Genomic DNA, 21,673 nt, shown 5'->3' on the forward strand with positions numbered 1-21,673 from the left:
CATTAGTGGAAAGCAATCAAGGCAAACAACAAGAGGTTAGTCTGAAGAAGGGTACCCAACCCGAAATGTCACCTATCCATTTTCTCCAGAGATGCTGCCAGACCTGCTGAGTTACTCCAGCATTTTGCAGATAACAATGACAACGCACGCAGTATCGGCTTTTAGAGATACAAGGGACTGCGGATGCTGGAATCTGGAGCAACAAACAATCTACCGGTCAGACAGCATCTGTGGAGAGAAATGGGCAGACAAAATGTTGAGGGGCGTGAACATTGAATTCTCCAATTTCAGGTAACCCGCACTCCCTCTGTCACTTTCTCTTTCTCTCTGATCTACCCAGGTCCTCTTCAATTCAACCCCAGTCCATATCACCCAGTTTCTTTCCCCCTCCCCCACCTACTCCATCTGTTCATCACCCACACATTCTTTTCACTGGATTCCCAACACCAACTATTCCCGTCTGTCCACATCACCTCCCTCATTTGGTTTCTGTCCGATTCCATCTATCATCTTTAATTGTTTCCACCTTTCCCTCCTCCATCTGATGCCAATCAACCCCTCCTCACCTGACTTCATCTATCACTTGCCAACTCTTGCCACATTCCCCCTTCCCCACACCCCCTTATACTGGTTATCACCTCTTCACTTTCAATCCAGATGATGGGTCCTGAACTGAAACATCAACTGTCCACAGAACCAGGGGTCACAGTTTAAGAATAAGAGGTAGGCCATTTAAGATTGAGATGAGAAAAAACGTTTTCTCCTCGAGAGTTGTGAATCTGTGGAATTCTCTGCCACAGAAGGTAGTGAAGGCCAATTCATTGGATGTTTTCAAGAGAGAGTTTGATATAGCTCTTAGGGCTAACGGAACCAAGGGATATGGGGAGAAAGCAGGAATGGGGTACTGATTTTGGATGATCAGCCATGATAATATTGAATGGTGGTGCTGGCTCAATGTGCCGGATGGCCTACTCCTGCACCTATTTTCTATGTTTCTAAAATATGGTTCAGAGAAGCAACAGCCACAATGAACTGAATGGAACATATACTGTATCCGAGGATGAAACGGAAATTGGGAATTTGAGAATGGCCTTTGCTCTCTCTAGAAAGGAGTCAGGTCATCAGGTGCGTAGTGGTCCCACACTACAAGGCTGTGATGTGGCCAAGAGGTCAAGCATACACTATGGCAGTCAACCAAGCCATCTTCCATTCATCAGATAAATCCAAAATGGATCAAATTCAGAGAAAGGAGAAAAAGTGTACATACTGTAACAATGCCATCATTATGAGGACCATCTTCATGTATGGGTATACAACATCAAGTGCTGAGGTTCTACTGCCCTCAGTGTTGCGAATTATAGACCTAGCCATGTGCCATATAACATCCCATCCACTTACAGACTGTGTCAATTACCACCTTCCCTTGTAGAATTTTTTTACCCTGAATAGGGAAAAGGAGAGGATTTCAGATGGCAGAATGGTTCATTGCCAGCACTTTCAAACAAGTATCAACCGGTTGGTGGAAAGGGCGTACATATGGTGTCAGTTCCACCTAATGCTGCCCTTGGGGTGACCATGATGTCAATGTGACTGTCATCCACCACCAAGTGAATTGTGTGTTTGCCAGGCAGGATTGGAAAGAGTTGCAGTTGTCTTTATCAAAGATCATTCCAAGCAGCAGCATAAGATGGGACTCTGCTCTGTGACTCTTCCTAGCAGTGTAGATGGAAACAAGCATCACCTGCTGCCAGTAGACCAACTAAGTGGAATGCACATTGGTTTCTTTAGTTGTTTTAGTTGGAGAAAAAAACATCTAACTTGTTTATAGTTAAACTAATAGAGATACAGCGGGGAAACAGGCCCTTTGGCCTACCGAGTCCGTGCCGACCAATGATCACCCATACACTTGTGGACACTTTACAGAAGCCAAGTAACCTACAAAACCGGTATGTCTTTGGAATGTGAGAGGAAACCAGGGCACTCGGAGAAAACCTACATGGTCACAGTGAGAACATACAAACTCAATACAGACAGCATCCGAGTTCAGGATCAAACCCGGGTCTCTGGCTCTGTAAGGCAGTAACTCTAATGCTGTGCCACTGTGCAGCCTTTTGTCTGCCTTATATTCCAAGTCCCATTATTAAATGGAGTGCAAGCATATTCCCAAATCATTTATTAGGAGAAATTAAACCAGTTTGTTAATGTCTTTAAAATCAGGAAGGAATCAATGTAATCTTGCATTTTAAAACGTGGCTTTGCAAGTGCAAGATAAACTGTACAAAGATTTATCATGTATCGGGTATGTAGAATCATGTTCATAAGTGATAGGAGCTGAATTAGGCCATTCGGCCCATCAAGGCTATTCCGCTATTCGATCATGGCTGTGCTCCACATGGAAAGAATAGAGGTATTTAAGAGGAAGCTAATGAACAAAAGAGAACAAAGAATAGGGGACTTTGGTGAGAAAGTGAGTGTTGGTTTATACGGAGCATATACACTGATATGCATGGCCCGGTTCCATGTTGCAAAATCAATGTTGTTTCATGCGCAAAGAGCCAATGGCCCAGTAACTGTTTACTTGCCATCACAGCTCCAACAGGTGTATAACCAGGCAATGGTGTAAAAAGCAAAGTAGATTATGAAACAAAATCTGCATTTAAAAATAAATTATATTATTGTGTTCTGGCAGTAGTTATGTCCTCCACTCACACCTGTTCAGGAATCATTGTAAGCAACCCGCACCGATCGAAGCAGTGCCATCGGCACAGAAGGAAAAGTGCCCACAGACGGAATGTTAAATCGGAGTGGGAAGATGCTAACCCACATTTACAGCTCACAAGCAGTGTTGGCCTATTCGCCACGTCAGCTTTCACCCTTGGGCCAGGAACTGATGTGCATTACTTGAATCTAAAGTGAGAGACAGCATTTTAAAATGAAACCTTTTAAGAATTTGGGGGAAAGAACTGTTCATCCTAATATATTAACAATTTTTTAAATGATATAGTTCAGCATTCTCCACTTTAAATAATGAAGGGACAGCAATTAAAGAGCTAATGCAACGGCAAATAAAATTGGGGTTATTTGTGTACTGAATGAGTCGTGAGGGCTTGTCTGCAAATTCACTGGGCTTCACAACAGGGTTCATTCCAAGACGCCCATAACATTTTCGGGAAGAACACTCTAGAGAGCTCTGGAATGTGTTCAAAGTAATGATAGACCAACTTTTCATCCATGGGGGAGTCAAGGCAGGAAGCATTGTGGAGCTGTGACCAAGGTCAGATTAGCTAAGATTTTCATGAACAGCAAAGCTAGCTCAAGAAATCAAATAGCTGACCCTGCACTCATTTCTTAGGTTCTTAAACAGAGCAATGACCAACAGAAACCTTTACTTTTTTTTTAAAATGGTTGCCATAAAATAGATATTTCCACGTGGAAGAGATAAAAACCAAGATATATAAATGATAGTCATCAATAAATTCAATAGAGAATTCGGGTCAACATAGGACACTGCTACCACATGAAGTAATTGAGGTGAAGAATGAAAATGCATTTAAAGAGAGATCCTTCCACATATGCTGTCTGATCTGCTGAGTTTCCAGCATTTTCTGGCTATTTTCAGACTTCCATCAACTGCAGTTTTACTAATTATCCAACAAAATAAATATTTCACTAACTTGCCAAGCTCCACTATGTCTCCATGGATCAAAATCAAAATCCATGGTCTGGCCCTCTTATGTGTTCTCCGCTATGTTTGATCACAAACATTCTCCGAGTCCCAGACTCCATTTCTCACTCCAACTTCCCTTGTTTTTATCAAACTTCATGTGATATGCCTTGGGATCACCTTTAGAGGACTGTCAATTCTCCTACCTTCTAATACCTCCTTATGACCTTCAATCCTTCAAATCCCCCTTCTATCTATGTCATCTATTCCCATTTATTATGCTGTCCTTCTAGGTGTAAGCAGTTGAGTTTGCCTCAGTATTTCACCATAGAGATTACCAATAACCCTGGAAAGAATGTGTTACTCCACATTAATTAGCAATTGATTATGTCTCCAAGGTTAAATCTAAAGGGAGAGAAAATCACCTTTGGTGACCATGTTAAATCCATGCGGTTGGAGTTACCGGCACATGTTCTGTTGAATTGTTACCCGTGGAACTGAATATTGGGAACGGTCTACTACAGAAGACCAACACTTTTGCATACATTCTGCACAGGTGACCAAAGACCTCACAAATTCAATGCTCTATTAGAAGACCCAGCTTGTATAGATAAGTGTATCTCACAGTGACCGTCGTAACTTTAAAATACTTGGTAACACTTCCAAATAGCCCTGTCCCACACTACGAGTTCATTCCAAGAGCTCTCCCGAGTTTAAAAAAAATCAAGCTCGTGGTAAACACGGAGAATGAACGTAGAGGGTACGTCGGAGCTCGGGGACGTCTCTTAGCGGCTCGTAACGCTTACGGCAGGTACTCGAAGACTCGCTAACATGTTGAAAAATGTCCACGAGAGCCCCGAGTACCGACGAGTGGCCATTACCGTAAATCTCCGAGTTCGAATCAGGGCAAACTCGGGAGAGGTCTTGGTATGAACTCTTACCGTGGGACAGGGCTTTACGTGGGCTTTGTTTTGCCACCATGTCTGATACCCGAGCTCACAGCACAAGCAAAAGGACTCATAAAAAGTGACTTTATAAACTTACCAGTTCGCCTAAATGACAGTTGGACACATTAAAATGCAAGTTATTGGAGTTTTAAAACATTAAGTTCAAAGTTCAATAGGAAATTTTCAATTTTCAATTACCAAAATAAGCTATTAAAAATGTTCGGTAATTGACCACAGAAAAATTCTGGTTGTGTCCCATACAAAATAAAACAAAATAATAATTGGAAAACCCTGAACACAAAAGTCATTTAGTATAGAAGTTGGGAGGTCATGTTGCAGTTGTATAAGACGTTGGTGAGACCGCATTTAGAATATTGTGATCAGTTCTGGGCGCCATGTTATAGGAAAGATATTGTCAAGCTTGAAAGGGTTCAGAAAGATTTACGAGGATGTTGCCAGGACTAACTAGAGGGTGTGAGCTGTAGGGAGAGTTTGAGTAGGCTGAGTCTCTATTCCTTGGAACGCAGGAGGATGAGGGGGAATCTTATAGAGGTGTACGAAATCATGAGACAAATAGATCGGGTAGATGCACAGTCTTTTGCCCAGAGTAGAGGAATCGAGGACCAGAGGACATAGGTTCAAGGTGAAGGGGAAAAGATTTAATAGGAATCCGAGGGGTAACTTTTTCACACAAAGGGTGGTGGGCGTATGGAACAAGCTGCCAGAGGAGGTAGTTGAGGCTGGGACTATCCCATCGTTTATGAAACAGTTAGACAGGTTTGGAGGGATATGGACCATGCGCAGGCAAGTGGGACTGGTGTAGTTGGGACATTGTTGGGTCGATGGGCCTGTTTCCACACTGTATCACTCTATGACTATGACTCATTCTAAAATGTTGTGACTGAAATTGATGGATTTTTGCTGGTATTAAGGGTTAAAGAACAACGGCAGACAGCTGGAATTAAAATACAGCTAGACTACAACATTACTAAATAGTAGAGCAGGCTCATTCAACTAAAGGCTATCTTTGCCTCTGTTCCTATATTGGAAAGAGCAATCATAATCAAGGAGAACCGGAATGAGTTATATGCCTGTAAATATTAAGGCACCCAATCTGAAGTGTTATTGGTGCAAACCGGTTGAACTACAATATCACAGCAAGTCAGACCTCACTACTTACTATACAATGTCTCCTAACCTATTCAATACACAAGATTATTTTTTGAGATTCCAGTTATTTCAGCACAGTCTTATTTCCACACAGTCTTGCTGGAAAACAATGCACCGTAATCTGGTACAGAAACTTTGATGGAAATGAATTATGTCCTTTGGGACTGCCCACTTCATGAAAACCTCAGTGCTGGAACAGTTCAGGAGAAGTAAGTGACTTAAACCATTGAAGATTTAAATAATGCGACGCATTTCATGCCCAGCCTGGTGCCAGATTCCAATGAAGTTGTTAATGCATGTAATGATTAAGTGTAACTCAAATACTAACTGTGTTGTTGAAAACATGACAGGCAATAATTTGGTCTATTATATTCAAGCATTTAATTGCCTAGTTCAGACATTCTTTGACACATTATGAAGCAATGATTTACAATTATTCAAGCTGCAAAGGTCAGAAAGTGACATTATAATCATCTTCAAAGAGATCCCCTCACATCCTCAAAACAAGGTAATGCAACTAACAACAATTTTACTGGAGTTGTAACTGTTTACAGCTGTATTTTAACCACCGTGTAACAGTTATGAATAAGGGAGAGAAAAATATACATTAACTAGCCTGCTTCATCTCAGGTATATTACCTGTACTTTTAAAAGTGCATTGATAGCATACGTACAGTGCTATTAATAATTAAAATAAAAACAATTCATATTCAGAGACCATACTGCAAATTTACAAATTCTGCCTCAAGACCATATATTTTAGAGCACTCTCCTAAAGGCACAGAGCCATTGTTACAGTGTTTGCACTGGATTGCTGCTTTTGAGTGCAAGCTAATGTTGCTGAAAGATCACTTCACCCTTTAAAATATAATCCTAAAAAAAATATGGTAATGAAGAAATGCAGCATGAGCTGCTTATGTTGAGGAACTAATGGGTCCATCGAGTATTCTCTAAATTATTTAGTCATTGGTGATAATGAATTGACATTGTCATGGTATTAATGTAAAATGTTGCATCATTTTAACCATCAAGCTGATACCATTACTTAATTTACATATTCACTTAATTAATGCTAAGCCTCAACAAATGCTGAAGGGGTCAGTTCTTTGAGCATTGCAATATCTCCTGCTCTTTTTGTTTCTCTTGGAGACTGACCAAGTTAAGAGTGTTTTTCATCATAACCACCTTGACCTAACATCGTAAGTGTTAATCTTTAAAGGTCAAAATTTGTATTCTGGCACAATTGTCAAGATTTACCAGTGAACCTTTCACTCCTGTGCACTCCTCAATATTTTACATCATATAGTTGAGGCATATATGTCAGCTGAAAAGCTAATTCAGCTTACCTATTCTGTAATATATGTACATGTTAAACAAAATTGCTGCAATTAAAATAAAACATCTTCAAGAATTAAGTTAACTAATTACTTGAAACTTTGATGTCACAGATTTGCAGCAAAATTTGTTTGTTAGAAAATTCAATACAAACTTTTACCTTGAAACAGCAATGAGTGAAAATAGACAACTCAACAGTCAAGAAACAGAAAAAAAACTGAACTTGGGAACTCTGAATAGCTTACGCTATTTTTTCTCTGAAAAACAAAACAATTATCTGTCCTTCCCATTTTCCATGGAAGCACCATTGACAATGGCTGAATTGAACATGGTTAATTATTCGTATAGAGCAGGCATTTTTGTCAAAGAGAAAAGCGCAAATGCACCAAGTCACGTTCCAACAGGTGCTCCTCAATCAAAACATATTGGAAAAATTGCTTTTTTTTCTCTCTCTTTAACCCGGTGAATGCAAAAGAATACACTTCCAACAATTCCACTTTCTGGTATTTTGCAAGATCTCCGAAAACCAATACGGATTTTATTCCACAAGCTGTTCAAAGCTTTGCTACATAGTGAACTAGATAACGAGCTGACAAGAAACTTCACACCAGTTATAGTTTTCACATTAGATATCACAAAGGTCCAGGGCAATTTTTATCTATCCATCAGCGTCACTAAAATCAATTACCTGGTCATTTATCACATTGCTAACTGTGGACTGTACTGTGTGCAAGTTATTCCTCCTTCACAACAGTGTCTGCATATAAAATCTGGAATTCACTGCCTGCAGTTGTGGTGCAGATAGGTTCCACCTGTGGCCATCAAGAACAAATCAAATAAACATATGGTAAGAGAACATTTTGCTGGTCTACAGAAAAGGGACTAGGGGTTGGCAATTTATGAATTGCTCTGATAAAGAGCCACTGCAGACTTGATGGGCCAAATGGCTTCCTTCTGTGCTGTAACCATTCGATTACTCACTAACTATAAAACATTTTGGAACATCCTGGATTGTGAAAGTTGCTGCAGCACTGCAAGGCTTTATTTCACTTTGTAATTCTATTTCCTGCATATTTTTCATTTACCTTTCTGAGACAAAAAGGTTTAGTGAACTGGTTAGCAAACCCATTTTCTCATTTTCTTTGGGAAATTGAAGACAGGGGTCATTGCCCCAAATGCAATCAAGTGAAGATGGTCCAATTCTGAATACACTCTGGACAATTTGAGAGGGTAGAAAATTTAGTAAAATACAAGGAGTGTCAATTAATTAACATATCTATTAAAAAAATAAACAAACACAGTAAATAAGTTTCATTAGTAAAATACACTATTAGCAGCAAATCTGTTTCTGAGTACATTTGCTACATCACTGAACAATTCTGTGGTCCGAAGCCATCCAATAATTTTGCCACTTAATAGAGACATAATTAACGGCGCTAACAGTTAACAATAGTCACTAAAACTCAAATCTAACATCATCCACCACTAATATCTGGATTGGTGCATGACGCAAATATGAACCTTTCCCACTCAATTATCTTTCAATAATGCTTTCCTAATTAACCAGATAACCAATGATTAAACACAAACATTCTTTCCTTTGTGAATGCACAACAAAACTGCTGACCTTTTATGGCCAAATTATGGTAGTTTAATTTTGGATCATTGCAAAATCCTGGGAAGTTGAAAAAAATTCCTTGGTATACTTCAAAACAAAAATAGTGTACAGTTAATAACTAAAACAGGATTTTAACCAGTACTCTCGGATACAATCTACTTGTCTCTATCATCTGTAATGGGTATGTGTACAGTACTCAGTTTGTTGCACTGTATTTCAGATAGTTATATAAGCATTACTGTAAATATTTTACGATATTTCAAAAGCTGCAGTTTTTTTTAGTTTGTTTCCAATGTGCAGCATAAAACAGTAGCAGCTCAATATTCACGTTTACTATGAAGATCTCTGCATTTGCCCCCCAAAGGTTCAGCAGGAGATCAGACAGCTAGTGGGATAAAAATATCGATTCTGTATTGATTACTAATTATCACTAATGTCTAAAGGCCTTGGATGGTAGCCATTAGTGTGAAGCCAGACAATCAAACTGCATGTACGTGCTTTTATTAAGTTTGCTTTTCATAAAAGGAACCCTAAACCTGTAATCATCTGAATGGCTTACAGATGTGACATTAACACAAAAATGTGCTTGTTGAACCTACTCACCATTCATTATTCCATTTACAGCAGGCAATAAACAGACTCAAAACATGGTTTATAAATAAATCAACTAATTTTATAGCATTCTTTCAGATGAATTTATCTTGGGAATCTTAATATACTATTACCAACCCTCCAATTCAGTCATTGTTTGGTTAGCTGAAAGTAGCTAAATCCACAGGACATCAAAATGTTTCATTCTAATTATTCATCTCTTGCTAGAATGAAAAACTTCATCAAATATATATTAATTTACTTAATGAGCTCTATTTAGGTATTGCTCATTTACCCATTTACACAAGGCTGACTATAATAAAATCATTTTAAATACTCAGTATTCAATGACTTCCAAAGCAACCCTTATCAAACAGTCAGTTTTCGGTGGACCTTGTTCCTCAGTTCAGAAACGTGTACAATTTCTTGCTGCATACCATCAACAAATATCTAATCCCACTGCTGTATCAGGTAGTTACCATCTAATCTAGCTAATTCAAATATCACATATCTAAAATAAACTAATAAGTTAAAAATGGTCAATTACGATGTGAAAATTAAAACCGCTTGCTTTTTTTTGCATACAAACTGAAATGTAACAAAAGAGTGCAGGCCCAACAGCATTCAATATGATAAATTAAAATTGTAGACTCGATGCAGACTGCCTTTTTGAAATTATTTTAGCACATTGGATTTTTTTCAGTGCACTGGAAAATCCCATCCAATCACAGCACTATTGTTGGACACGCAAGCATTGCTGGAGTACTTACCCACACATGTGGCACTTGTATTCACGCACCCCAAGATGTCGTTTGACATGATTACGAGCATCTCCTAACTGTGCTGTTGCAAAATTGCAGAGTGTACATCGGAAAGGTTTTGATCCTAAAAATTAAATTTTAAAAAAAAACACACTGTTGATAAAATAGTAATGTCAATTATAAAATTATATTTAATGGACTGATATCCCTTCAAATTTGGAGACTATTAATTCAATGTGTTCGAAATTCTCACAATTGCTTTTTAATGTATATAGCAGTGACCTAGTCCACAGCAGATAAAGGCATAAAATAACACAGGATGGAGAGACGATAACTGTTATGGGAAAATAAAAATATCAAGGTGTTCAGTAGTTAAGGTCTTTTCAAACTATAGGGCAAGACTACTCACTAGACTGGGCTGCACATGGGTTGAAAATGCCTTTTTTTATAGCATCTAAAGAATGAATACAGCAACGTGATCCAAGTAACTTAAATCCACAAAGGAAATCATAACTGGCACATATAGAAGATTTGTTTTTAATGCTAAAATCTATCTATCTATATCTATATTATATTACTAAAACTTTCATCTTGTTTTTTTTTGTGAGTGTGCGCGCGTGTGTGTCTGTGATTCATGGCCTGAATTACGCCAAAATGGTTCACGATAGCGCTACAATTTTGGGACCACCTTACTCACCATTGTCCTGTAGTCTCGTGTATCAAGTTTCGTTCAGATTGATGTTGTATTTTACAAGTTATTCACATATTTAACTTTACAAAACCCCACTGAAAAAAATCTTTAATCTGCACAGGCAGGTAGCAGCTATGAAGTCACAATGGGATCTCATTTACATAAACTGCCGGACAACAGAGTTCCACCCAGTGCAATGAGAAATGTGTTACATTGTTGAAAGGAAAGGGAGGGAGTGGGGGAGGGAAGAGGAGAAATGTTATTTAAACATTGTGTTTAGTGGGGAAGTGGGATAGGGGAGAGGTAAGGAATGGGGGAGCAGGGAGATAGAGGGAGAGGAGGGGTGTAGGGAGGGGAGAGGGTTTATGGAGGGAGGGAGGGATTGAGGGTAGGGAAACGAGAGCGAGGGAGGGAGCGATGAGGGAGGGAGTGGAGGAGGGGAGGTGAGAGGGGAGAGAAGAGGGAGGGTGAAGAGGAGGGGAAGGGAACGTTAGTTGATGAAGTGGGAATTAAGGAGGATAGGGGTATGAAGAGAGATGGTGAGGCGCAGTTAGGGAGGGTTGCCGTGACTCGTGTCACAACGGGAATATCTGGCATCACAACGGGAACCCGTCAGCCGTGCCTGCGCAGTTGGGGGCTATGGGTGAGTGGTGGAATATTGCGTTTGGGGACCAGCCATCCCGTGTGACATGGACCCAACGGGTCCCATTTGGTCTAGTAACTATCTATCTTATATCTATCTATCTATCTATACATAACTAAAATTCTGATCTTGCGTGGTTTTTCTATTTGCGCAAAAATGGTACACGATAACGCTACGATTTTTCACCAGCTCACTCGCCGTTCGCCTGTGCTGCGAGTGCAACAAGTTTTTTCTGATCGGTGGTATATTGTAAAAGTTAGTAAGGTTTAAAAATCGTAAAAACCGCGCGTGCGCAGATCGATCTCTCCTGCCAGTCAGTGCCGCGCGGGTAATAGGTTGCATTGGGAGACCAGGCCTCCGTGTGACTGGGATACTAGGGTTCCACTTAGTCTAGTATATTGCTAAAACTCTCATCTTGTTTGTTTGTGAGTGTGCTTGTGTGTCTGTCTGTGATTCATGCCCTGAATTACGCCAAAACAGTGCACGATAGAGCTACAACTTTTTGGACCACTTTATTCACCATTGTCCTGTGGTCTCGTGTATCAAGTTTCGTTCAGATTGATGTTGTATTCTACAAGTTATTCACATTTTTTAACTTGACAAAACCCCACATTGAAAAAAATCTTTCATCTGTACTGGCAGTTGGCAGCAATGACGTCACATTGAGATCTCAATTACATAAACTGCCCCTCACCAGTTATCAGCGTATTATGTCACAATGGGATCTCATTCACATAAACTGCCCGTCAACAGTGTTCCACCCAGTGCAATGAGAGATTTGTGAAATTGTTGTAAGAAGAGGGAGTGGGGGAGGGGAAGAGGAGAAATGGTATTTAAACATTGTGTTTAGTGGGGGAGAAGTGAGGAGTGGGGCAACAGGGAGAGGAGGGGGTGGGAAGGGGAGAGGGGTTATGGAGGGAGTGACTGAGGTTAGGGGACAGGAGAGGGAGGGAGAGGTGAGGGAGGGAATGGAGGAGAGGGGAGAGAAGAGGGAGGGTGAAGAGGAGGGGGAGGAAGTTGGGGGATGAGGGGAAATGAGCTGCGACTGAGCAGTTGGGGGCTATGGGTGAGTTGTGGAATATGGCGTTGGGGGAACGGGTTGCGTTGGGGGAACGGGTGAGTGGTGGAATATTGCGTTGGGGGAATGGGGCCTAATGGGTCCCACTTGGTCTAGTATATTACTAAAACGCTCATCTTGTTTGTTTCTATGTCTGTCTGTGTGTATGTGTCTGTGAGTTTGTGATGTCCTGAATTACGCCAAAACTGTACACGATAGCACTACAATTTGTGGCCCACCTTACTCACCATTGTCCTGTGATGTATTCATGCAAGTTTAGTTGAGATTGATGCTATATTTTACAAGTTATTCTCATTTTTAACTTTGCAAAAAATGACCTGTTTCTTCCATCTCTGCCATCTGTACTGTCAGTTAGCAGCTATGACATCACAATGAAATTTCCTTTACATAAACTGCCCTCAGCAGTGTCCCAGCCCACAATGGGATCTCATTTACATTAAAAAAAAGTTTTAAAAAACACAGCAGCTTCCATCTCACAATGACGTCAAGGGGGGTAGGGATGGGAGTGGAGAGGGGTTATGGAGGGAGGAAGGGAGGGAGGGAGGGAGGGAGGGTGTGAGTGACTGACGGTAGGGAAAAGGAGACGGAGGGAGAGTTGAGGGAGGGACTGGGGGAGGAGGAGAGGGAAAAGAAGAGGGAGGGTGAAGGGGAGGGGGAAGAAGTGCTGCGGATGAGGGGGAATGGAGGATGATAGGGGTAGGAAGAGGCGTACTCGGGGAGGGTTGCCGTGACTCGCGTCACAGCGGGGATCTCTGGAGTCACAACGGGAACCTGTCAGCCGCGTGGGGGAGCAGGGAGATAAGGGTAGAGGAAGGGGTAGGGAAGGGAGAGGACATGGAGGGAGGGAGTGACTGAAGGTAGGGGAAAGAAGAGGGAGAGGTGAGGGGGGGAATGGGGGAAGGGAGGAGAGGGGAAAGAGGGAGGGTCAAGAGGAGGGGGAGGGAGTGCTGGGGATGAGGGGGAATGGAGGATAGGAGTAGGAGGTGGGATGGCGATGCGCAGTTGGGGAGGGTTGCCGTGATTCGCGTCACAACGGTGATCTCTAGCGTCACAACGTGAACCCACCAGCCACGCCTGCACAGTTGGGAGCTATGGGTGAGTGGTGGAATATTGTGTTTGTGGACCAGCCCTCCCGTGTGACAGGGACCCACTTGCTCTATTATCTATCTATCTTCTATCTAACTATCTATCTATACATAACTCAAACTCCGATCTTGCACGGTTTTTCAATTTGTGCAACAACGGCATGCGACAGCGCTACGATTTTTCACCAGCTTACTCACGGTTCTCCTGTGCTGCGAGTGCAACAAGTTTTGTTCCGATCGGTGGTATATTGAAAAAGTTAGCAAGGCTAAAAAATCTTACAAACCACGTGTGCGCAGATCGATCTCCGCTCCTGCCAGTCAGCGCAGCAAGGATTGGTCTCTTCTCCTTTCACTCCCCGGTCTGCCCCTTCCTGCACCATCGCTTCTTTACTGGAGCTGAGGGACGCTGTTGGTAGTCGGCGGAGGTCTCCAACCAGACACCATTTTTGGAGGGGACGTAAGCGGCGCGTAGTTGGAGATGGCGCCAAATAGAAAGCGGACACGCTCATCCCGGCGGAGGAGAACGACCAGCTGTGAGTCCCCATCGCACCGCCAGCTCCAGCCCCTTCCACTCTGGTCCCCCTCACTGGCTCCTGCCCCCTCCCGCTGATACTCCCCCATGGCTCTTTCCTGTCTTTTCTCCAAGCTCTCTCTCCCCCTCCCCACACACCCCTCTCTGCGCACAACCCCCCCCCCCCCACCCATACCCCCCTCTCCCACAATCCCACCCACACACACAACTCCTCCCACACCCCTCCCCCTCACAACCCCCCCGCCCACACCCTTCCCCCCACATTCCACCCCCCCGCCTCCACACCTTTCCCCCCCAACCCCCTACTGCCCCCACCCCCTTCCCCCCACACAACCCCCACCCACCCCCACACCCTTCTCCGCCCTCACCCATCCCCCCACAACCACCTCCCCTGCCCTCACCCCTCCCCCCCACCGCCCACACCCCCCTCCAACCACAACCCCCGCCCACACACCCCCTTCCCCCCACCCCCCACAACCACTCCGTCCACACACCCCTCTTCTACACACACCCCCTCGCACATCCCCCATCCCCCCACACTGCCCACACACACCCCCTCCCCTTCCCCTCCCCGTCCCACACCCCCCTCCCTTCACCACCTCCCCGCCCACACACACCCCTCTCCACCCACACACCCCTCTTCCCGCCCACACACCCCTCCCCGCCCACGCACACCTCTCCCTGCCCACACACCCCCCATCACTCTCACTCATGCCCCCCCCTCCACACCACTCTCTCCCCCCTCACCCACATACACCCCCCCCCCCCCCACCTCCCCACCCACCCCACACACCCCCCTTCCCTCCCCCACCACCCCTCCCACACATGAAGATGAGGGAAAACATGAAGGGAGTGCTGGGATATGAGGGGAATTGAGATGCGCCTGTGCAGTTATGTGGAGTGGTGGAATATTGGGTGAGTGGTGGAATATTGCTTTGGGGCATGGGTTGTGTTGGGGGAACGGGTGAATGGTGGAATATTGTGTTGGGGAATAGGTTGAATTGGGGGACCAGTCCTCCGTGTGACTGGGATCCAATGGGTCCCACTTAGTCTAGTATATTACTAAAACTCTCATCTCATTTGTTTATGAGTGTGCTTGTGTGTGTGTGTGTGTGTGTGTGTGTGTGATTCATGCCCTGAATTACGCCAAAACAGTACACAATAGCGCTACCATTTTTGGACCACCTTACTCACCATTGTCCTGTGGTCTCGTGTATCAAGTTTTGTTCCGATTGATGTTATATTTTACAAGTTATTCACATTTTTAACTTTACAAAACCCCATGTTGAAAAAAATCTTTCATCTGCACTGGCAGTTAGCAGCTATGACGTCACAATGGGATTTAATTTACATAAACTGCCCCTCACTGTGTTCCACTGGCAGTTAGCAGCATATGATGTCACAATGGGATTTCATTTACATAAACTGACCGTCAACAGCATCCCACCCAGTGCAATGAGAGATTTGTTAAATTATTTTTTATCTATTTATTTATTTATTTATTTTTTAATTTTATTTTTGTTTTGTTTATTTTATTAGAAGTTAATACAGTACAAAACAGTACAGTGGAACCTAATTTTAGGTGCCAACTATGTCATACCGTAATCCATTCTATGTACAACCTCTAGTTTTATGTTTTGGGAAGGAAATAAGCAAGACAAGAAAAAGAAAACAATAGAAAGGGGAAAAAGAGGAAAAATAGATGGTAGAGAATAGAAAAACGTGAAGTGTGTATATAAAAAAAAGAAAAAGTGTAAAGTAGAAATACACTTTACACTAGAAGGCCCCTTAAAAGAGAAATTTTCAAATCTTTATTCGGAGATGTAGATCTATCCACGGCATGAACTGAAATCAGCAATCATTACGGTACCGCTGCATCACATGATTCCAAAAAGTCGATGAAAGGAGACCAACCCCTTAAGAATTGGTCATATTTATCTATTAGTCGGAGTCTCATTTCTTCAAGGCGTGCTATGTCCATCATATTCCTAATCCACATTTTAACAGTTGGTATGGTTGTATTTTTCCAAAATTTAAGTATCAATTTCTTTCCAATTATTAACCCATAATTAAAAAAAATGTTTTGGTCTTTATTTAAATTGATATCTTCTACTATTATTCCAAATATAATCCATTCTGTTTTAGGTTCTATTCTGGACTTGAAAAGCTTTGTAAATATATCAAATATATCACTCCAAAATTTATTCAACTTTGTACATCCTACAAATGAATGTGTTATATTAGCGTTTTGAAACAAACATTTATCGCATCTGGGAGAGACGTTTGGATAAAATTTATTCAACCTCGTTTTTGAATAATATAGTCTATGTAATAATTTGAATTGAATTAAATTATGTCTTGCATTAATAGAACAATTATGTGTGTTCATCAGATACTTTTCCCATCTATCCTTCGAGATCTTTATCATTAACTCATGTTCCTAATCTTCTCTTAGTGCTTCTGTTGAGGGTAATTCTCTATTTAATATATTATTATAAAAGTATGATATTAGTTTTTGTGAATCAGCCTTAATATTCATTGCTTCTTCTAAAGGGTCTAAAAATATAGTTTGAAATCTATGTGTATATTTCTTCATAAAGTCACATATCTGTATATATTTAAAATATTGATTATCCTTCAGTTTAAATTTTAATTTTAAATGTTGAAATGATAACAGGTTGCCCAATTCATACATATCCCCTACTTTCCTAATCCCCAGTCTATCCCATTGTTGATATGTTTTGTCGATGAGAGATGGTTTGAATGCGGGGTTGTTCAATATTAGGGTTAGTACTGATAGATTATTTAATTTCAAGGATACTTTTATTTGTTTCCAAATTCTTATTGTATTGTGAATAATTGGGTTCTTCTTATATATTATACTATTCAATTTTATCGGTGAGAGCAAGATCGTTCCTATATCGTGCGGATAGCACTCCTCTTTCTCCATTCTTATCCACTCCAACTGCTGAGTGGAACTATCCAACCAGTACATTATGTTCTTAATATGCACTGCCCAGTAGTAATACATAAAGTTAGGTAATGATAAACACCCAACTTCTTTAGGTTTACACAAATGCTTTCGTTGAATTCTGTGTTAAATTATTGTAAGGAGAGGGAGGGAGTGGGGGATGGGAGGAGGAGAAGAAATGTTATTTAAACATTGTGTTTAGTGGGGGAGTGGGAAGGAGTAGAGGAGGGGAGGAGGAGAGGGGCGAGAAGAGGGAGGGTGAAGAGGAGGGAGAGGATGTTGGGGGATGAGGGGAAATGAACAGCGCCTGCGCATTTGGGGGCTATGGCTGAGATGTGGAATATTGCGATGAGGGAACGGGTTGTGTTGGGGGAACGCGTGAGTGGTGGAAACGGGTTGCGTTGGGGGAACGGGTGAATGGTGGAATATTGCATTGGGGGACTGGGACCCAACGGGTCCCATTTGGTCTAGTATATAACTAAAACTCTCACCTTGTTTGTTTCTATGTCTTCCTGTGTGTATTTGTCTGTGTGATGTCCTGAATTACGCCAAAACGGTACAAAATAGCGCTACAATTTTTGGCCCACCTTACTCACCATTGTCCTGTGGTGTACTCTTGCAAGTTTCTTGCAAATTACTTTTTTCTTCCATCTGCAATGGTAGTTAGCAGCTATGACGTCACAATGGGTTCTCCTTTATTTAAACTGCCCGTCAGCATTGTCCCAGCCCACAATGACATCACAATGGGATGCCATTTACATTTTTAAAAATTGTTTTAAAAAACACAGCAGCTTCCATCTCACAATGACGTCACGGAGGGTAGGGAGGGGAGAGGCGTTATGGAGGGAGGGAGGAAGTGACTAACGGTTGGGGAAAGGAGGAAGAGGTGCGGGAGGGACTGGAGGAGGGGTGGACGAGAGGGGAAGGAAGAGGGAGGGTCAAGAGGATTTGTCTGCTGTGGCTGGGAGCCGTTGAGTGCGACAGGCTCCGGGGACGGGAGCCTCTGAGTGACCCTGGAGCCGGTGAGTGCGGTCAGAGCCGGGGCAGGGAGCCGCTGAGTCCACTCACCCCCCTACCCCACCTCCCACACTCCCCTCCCCCTCCCCATCCCCTTCCCTCCACACCCCCCACCACACACACCCCTCCCCCATACCACACACACCCCTCCCCCTCCCACATACGCACCCTCCCCACCCCCACACACACCCCTCCACCACACACACAACCCCTCCCCCCCACACACACACCCTCCCCCACACACACCCACTCCCCCACAGACCCCCACATCCCCACTCCCCCACACACACCCCACCCCACACCCCCCTCCCACAAACCCCCCTCCCCCACACCATGGTGGAATATTGCATTGGGGATTGGGTTGCGTTGGGGGACCAGGCCTCCCGGGTCCCACTTAGTCTAATATGTTACTGAAACTCTCATCTTGTTTGTTTGTTATTATGTCTGTGTGTGTGTTTGTGATAAGTATGATCCTGAAATTACGCCAAAACAGTACATGATAGCGCTACAATCTTTGCCCATCTTTCTCACCATTGTCCTGTGGTGTGGTGTAACAAGTTTTATTCAGATTGATGGTATATTTTACAAGTTATTCACATTTTAAACTTTACAAAAACCACTTTGACAAAAATCTCTTCCATCTGCAGTGGCAGTTAGCAGCATATGACGTCCAAATGGGATCACATTTACATAAACTGCCCGTCAGCAGTGTTACACCTCACAATGACGTCAAGGGGGGTAGGGAGGGGAGAGGGGTTATGGAGGGAGGGAGAGACGAGGGAGGGAGTGGGGGAGGGGAGGAGGAGAGGGGAAAGAAGAGAGAGGGTGAAGAGGAGGGGAGGAAGTGCTGGGGATGAGGGGAAATGGAGGAGGATAGGGGTAGGAAGAGGGATGGCGCTGCGCACTTGGGGAGGGATGCCTTGACTCGCATTGCAATGGGGATCTCTGGCATCACAACGGGAACACGTCAGCCGTGCCTGTGCAGTTGCGGACAGTGGGTGAGTGGTGGAATATTGCGTTCGGTGACCAGCCCTCCTGTGTGACAGGGACACACTTGGTGTTGTTGAATTTAAAAATCTTGAGTCGAATATGGCAGATGGTAATTACTTGGCATTTTAATTTCTGACTTCAGTAATAGTCACAGTGAGTACAGTTACTGTAAATTGAAAGCTGGTGCAGCTGCTATCCACAATAATATGATAGAGTACATTCTGCACTTGAGAAAGAGAAATTAAATCACCGAGTTCCTTCTTCCCTGAATCAAATGACAACATATATGTAGGCTGGTTTATTTTCATTCATGTTTCCATATTTTGACTGATGTTCAAAAGGACAAAAAGTACTGGAGTAACTCAGCGGGTCAGGGAGAAGATGGATAAGTGATGTTTCACGGCATGACATTTCTTCAGACCTGAAATGTTACCTACCCATGTTCTCCAGGGATATTGCCTAACGCGCTGAGTTCCTCCAAGATTTTGTGAATTAACCAGCATCTGCAGTTCATTGTTTCTACATTTTAACTGATCTTACTGGGATAAAAACAAAAAGTGAACCTTTACCCTACCTCTAACAAGTTAGCCTGAATAAATGTTATCCTTAGTAACAACATTCACATTCCATGAATGAATTTTTGAATAAAGTCAAACCTGTTTTAAACTATTCAACTAACAGCTCATTTTTCAATATTCATATAGCAGTAAGGGAGATATCATTCTTCTTCCATGTTATTATGCCATTTCTTCTCCAACACATGAAAGTTTATCACTGCACTAAAATATCTCTCCTCAACAAAAAGCAAAAAGGAAATCTGAAATCATTTCAATTTGTTTGCATAATTCTACGCTTTAGAGATGAAGTAAATTGTGCTACTAGAACCCTGTCTGTGCACAAATAATGAGGACATCTTTAGCACCATATGGAGCTTCAGCTTCACAAGGTAGGATATATAATTTAACCAACTTTGGTAAAATATCCACAAAAGTCTCTGTGCAGATCACACATTTACACTAAACTCAATATTTGTGTTAATGGAGATAAATGTTGCACCTTCATGTCTCAATGTCGGTCAGGACTCAGGGGCTGCACCAGTGCTGGGAGAAAAGCTGTACTGATGTAGATATGAGAATTACTAAGAGATTATTATACAACTAAAAGCAGTTCTATGTTTGCAAAAGTGCAAATTAGCACAAAATTAGTAAGATTTAAATTCTCATTTCTAGACATTGAAATTAGTTCATAGATTTCTCGATAATTTGATACACCACAAGCTTAAATATATTCACATCCGTTCATCTACAACAATAAGAGGTTAGGTGAATGCAAGAAAACAGTATGACTGATATTTGTAATAAAGTTAGAAAATGTTTGCGGTTAAGCAGAAAATTAGTCCTATTATAATATCAGGACGCATAATATTTTCAACAAATAGTCATAGAGGCAGTCCCAAACAATAGAGAAAAAGGCCCTTCAACTCATTGAATCTGTTGAATCTATGCTGTCTGTCGAATACTCAGGCAAATAGGGCTGGATGGGGCAACTTGGTTGGCATGGATGAATTGGGCCGAAGGGCCTGTTTCCGTGCTGGCATGACTCCATGACTACTCACTTGCACTAATACTGCACTAATCCCATTTATTCTCCTCGCATTCAAATCAACTTCCCCCAGTTTATTACTCTTAATTATACATTATGGGAAATTTACAGCAGCCAATTAATCTGACAACTCACACATCATTGGGATGTGAGAGGCAACTGGAACACAGATGCACCCTGATATTTTGTTCACATTTAGCAATTTCCTGCCTTCATTTTAGATTTGTTGCTCCTGCAACTTTTTGTTTTTTCAAACCCTGTTGTTCAGAAACTGATTCCCAATTATCTTTCAAGGATCAGTTGTTTATCAACATGAGAACCAACGTTGTGCCAATGAAAGTCAATGAAGCTATTATAAGACTGAGAAACAAGAATACAACTGTTAGAGACATTAGCCAAACCTTAGGCTTACCAAAATCAACTGTTTGGAACATCATAAGAAGAAAGAACGCACTGGTGAGCGTACTAATTGCAAAGAGACTGGCAGGTCAAGGAAGACCTCCACAGCTGATGACAGAAGAATTCTCTCTATAATAATGAGAAATCCCCATACACCTGTCCGACAGATCAGAAACATTCTTCAGGAGTCAGGTGTGGATTTGTCAATGACCACTGTCCACAGAAGACTTCATGAACAGAAATACAGAGGCTACACTGCAAGATGCAAAACACTGGTTAGCCACAAAATTAAGATGACCAGGTGACAGTTTGCCAAGAGGTACTCAAAAGAGCAACCACAGTTCTGGAAAAAGGTCTTGTGGACAGATGAGATGAAGATTAACTTATATCAGAGTGATGGCAAGAGCAAAGTATGGAGGAGAGAAGGAACTGCCCAAGATCCAAGGCATACCACCTCATCTGTGAAACATGGTGGTGGGGGTGTTATGGCCTGGGCATGTATGGCTGCTGAAGGTACTGGCTCACTTGTCTTCTTTGATGCTACAACTGCTTATAGTAGTAGCATAATGAATTCTGAAG

At 42.3% G+C, this 21,673-nt stretch overlaps 1 protein-coding gene across 2 annotated transcripts in view; it reads right to left on the minus strand.

Moving 5' to 3' along the window:
• The window catches only part of znf407 (zinc finger protein 407), a 527,544-nt gene that overhangs the window by 428,091 nt on the left and 77,780 nt on the right, over nucleotides 1–21,673 (minus strand). For both annotated transcript variants that reach the window (XM_033019073.1, XM_033019074.1), the window contains exon 3: nucleotides 10,096–10,210. In XM_033019073.1, the coding sequence (XP_032874964.1) occupies nucleotides 10,096–10,210 (115 nt within the window). The remainder of the gene's footprint in view (nucleotides 1–10,095; nucleotides 10,211–21,673) is intronic.

This window comes from Amblyraja radiata, chromosome 4, assembly GCF_010909765.2.
Source record: "Amblyraja radiata isolate CabotCenter1 chromosome 4, sAmbRad1.1.pri, whole genome shotgun sequence".
Classification (NCBI taxonomy): Eukaryota; Metazoa; Chordata; class Chondrichthyes; order Rajiformes; family Rajidae; genus Amblyraja; species Amblyraja radiata.